We start from the raw sequence: 3,740 nt of genomic DNA, 5'->3' as shown, positions 1-3,740 counted from the left end.
ACATTTTAATTCCTGCTAATTTTTTTTTTTAATTTTTCCTGATTTTTCAAATCAGGGTTTCCCCATAAGTTTCACTAATCATTTTCAAATTAAGTCTGTTACAATCACAACGCACTACCGATCCTGTTATTTGTCGATTACAGTTAGAGTTAAATTGTCACAACCAACAAACCAGAAGTCCTTTTCGGAAGAGTGTTATGATGAAGGTAGCGTGCAATGATAATGAAAACGAGCATCTCACAGGATTACTTATTCTGGAACTTCGAGAGCAGTGGAGTGCTTTAAAGGAAAATAAAGATCAGTTGGGTCTGAAAGTGGTAACGAATGACAGAAGTACATTAGCATGAAATCTCCTCCACGGACTTTATCACGAGAGAGAACCTTGCATATCCTGATGAGGTTGCGAGTTATGCTAATGGTGGCCAAAGCCTCCAGTAAGGTCTCCAATGTCAGAAAGGTCTCAGCTGAAGGGTCAGACAAAGTGTGTCAACGGGCAGGGTGGGTTTGCTACCCTCCGATAACCACCTTGGGAGAAAGACAACTTTAACTCCAAACCTGGCAGATGAAGCTCGTTTAGCTTTGTAAGGCCATTCATCTAAGAGAAGGATACTCTAACAGAATCTACGTCCTGAGGACTTCACTGTCACCATCTCGCTAGACCCTGACAAATGATCCCTAGGGATAAAGGGTGGGTCAGTTCCGCGCACGCTATGCCTCATCTAAATCCAGTGCCTAGGCCGAAAGAATACACGCACATTTGTGGCATTCGCAGCAAGCTTGGATAAAGCCTACTCCCCAGATCTTTCTCAAAGCATGACCATGATAATCACTAAAAATGAAATATAGTAAGTGTTAAGAGAAATTCTGATGGTGAGGGTTTTTAAATATAATCAGAGGAATAAATAGCAAAAAACGGAAGAGATCCGAGAAAAGATGCCACATATAATAAAACATTGACTTTTCGACAAAACTGAAATAATGACAAAGGAGAAGATATAGATCATACGTGTTCTGCTTAGGCACTTTTAAGCACGTATACTAACATATAAAAGTTTCTCCTTATTTTAGGTCAATCAACTGAACAAAAGAACGAAATGTATAGAGGTCAGACCACGCTGTTAACATCAAACTCCATCGTAAATAAACAACAACGGGCACTCAGCCAACACTTCTTACACACCAAATATACGTAGGTACACAATCAGACATCATCGACACACACACACACACACACACACACAGATATAAACACACACACACACACACACAAACATACACGCAGACGCACACACACATGCACACACACACACACACACAGATCGATGAATAAACAAACTGTCCTCCTTTTGCAGAGTCCGCATCGGAATTAGAATTCTCATCTCCACTGAGTGTGACGATGTTCATTTGTGAGTGTGCGTGTTTTATTTTCTAAAGTTCTAAGGAATTCGAGCTAGATGTAAAAGTACGGAGAGTGAAAGGAAACAGGTATTTGTCTGTTATCTCCAACTTATCAGTTTACAATTGAGGATTGTAATATGACGTACAAGTATCTCATTCTGACCGAATTTTTTCTTTTTTTCGGGAATTTTTTCACCACTTTTATGACAGGGTGTCGTTAAGTGGATAGGGATGAAGTTGCAAAAAGCTTGTCAAATTTCATCTCCATTCTATCAGCGGCGTTGCCCACATAAGGAATAATCGTAAGCGATGATGGCTCGGTTTCGGCGGTGGCACGAAGGTATGGCTGATCTTTTGATGTTACCGGGTACCTCGAAAAATTCCAATACAGGTTTATTGGAATTTTTAGAATTTTTACAAGGCATTAGAATTACAAGATATTAGAATTTTTATGTTCGGTAGAAAGTTATACACCTTCGTATAATTTATCCGAATCAGTATGCAATTTCATCTTCTGAGTTTCGAGTTTCTCCCATTTTTCTATTGCCATCTCGTTAATTAGTAGTAATCCTTTATTGTAAGTCGTAGTTAATTAGGTCTATCCTGAGTGCATTCCGCAATCATCATGCGCACCTGCTGTTTCATTCCAAAGTCTTTTAAGTCAATATATATCACAATGTTATGCGATCTACTGAGAAATATAAAGATCAGCAGAGAAATAAAAAAAGCTGGATTATCTTCCAATCCTTCTTTATACGTACTGTATTTTGAAAATATAATGATTTCTAGAAGTAATTCTGGATTCATATATTTGATTCTTTGCATATAATAAACGGATCAATGTTATTTGAAACGAGTATTGTGAAAAAGGTTGATGATGACAAGTAACAGTATCCGTCTGTGTGATGTCACATGTATGTTTGCCAAAAACTCTCTCTATCTGGAAAGTATAGGAAATGCTTTACGAAATATTTGAAATTCATGCTAAATTAGATATTTCTTGATTTCAATTAATTATTCACTACTGGTACTTCTTGTGTGTGATGTTTGCTACCTTCGCTAGTTAAAATTGAAAGAAATCTACCGAAATATGAGGTCAGTATATTTTTACATGAAATTCGAAGATCGATACTGGATAAAATTTTGATAGATGGATGAATTGATGGCCTTCAATTTTACCCAATTTTCCTCCAAACATTGACTGACAATGATTAATGTGTATTGATACAATTGTGAACACAAATTACGTAAACTTATTCCCATATAATTATAGATTTCGGCAGTTGAAATTAAATTGAAATATTATCTAGTTGAAGCTATAGTTTAAGCGTTTTGATAGATAGTGCTTGGAATGTCTCTATGAACATTCTTATCCTTTTTTACATTATTAAATTAAATTGTTACTTGCAGTCCATCCCTAACACTCATGAGAAGTACCATAACTTTCTTATTTTCCACAAAAGGAAAGTACAATTGTACAAAGTAAAAGCATAATTTTTTCCTTCAAATTCTCTTATATCTTACATCAGTGATAGAAAACCTCTTGCATTTGATTGATCCAAGAATTATATCTATTTGTCAGGGTAGTCTCGCGTCAATTGTTTGAATCAGTGATGAGTGGTGAGGATGAAACTCCATTTTGTTTACCTTTATATGAACATCTGTTTCAGAATATTCAAATAGCATTTTAAAATAGGCTATAGATGAATTATTGCTGGCAATACCATTCGCTTACTAGTGATCTTCTATATTGAAGAGGAAGCAGATGAATGAAATGGATGGCGGTATTGACCGCGTAGTTTGTATTTATAATGCTAATCTTGGCCAATATTTCATGCATTTCTCTCAAATTCTCCTATTAATTCAAAAGTTCTTCGATACATTTGAAATCCCTAATGTCAAAGCGCATGTGTGCATGCAGGCACCATTCCTGGTGATATCTGCACTGACGTTTTGAGAATGTCATCTTTTCCTACTAATATGTCCTATGCTTGCATAATGTATCCTATACTGAATAATGCCCAGTATGTCCTATATCTCACTAATGTATCCCATACTGAAAGTCATCTTAACCTTGTTCTGTACTTTCTCCACTCGCATGACAAGAAATGTTTGAATGGAAACCCAAGCACTGCTGCATAATTAGGCACTGCTTTGTTGCGCTTCACAGGCTATTAACAATGGAAATTAAACATTGTAAATAGAGCAAATGATGATAAAAATGGTGAGAAATCTAAAACTTCCTATCATTCAAAACTACTTCTTGTGGTAAAGAGAAAGGCTGCAGTAAAATATTCACTATTTCAAGAAACCGGAACTTTTATAAGGTTCGCTGTTTCAGA

General features: G+C 36.2%; 1 protein-coding gene across 1 annotated transcript; it reads left to right on the top strand.

Moving 5' to 3' along the window:
* Positions 1–143: 143 nt before the first annotated feature.
* Positions 144–1,193, top strand: LOAG_13507 (hypothetical protein; the record flags this gene model as incomplete). The annotated part of the gene is made up of 2 exons (XM_003149011.1): positions 144–333; positions 1,069–1,193. Coding segments are annotated over 2 exons (315 nt in total), but the record flags the coding sequence as incomplete, so codon positions are not given.
* Between the last annotated feature and the right edge of the window lie 2,547 nt (positions 1,194–3,740).

Source organism: Loa loa (genome assembly GCF_000183805.2).
Source record: "Loa loa unplaced genomic scaffold supercont3.61, whole genome shotgun sequence".
Classification (NCBI taxonomy): domain Eukaryota; kingdom Metazoa; phylum Nematoda; class Chromadorea; order Rhabditida; family Onchocercidae; genus Loa; species Loa loa.
Note: the sequence above shows the minus strand (reverse complement) of the source record. Positions and strands in the feature narration are given on the sequence as shown.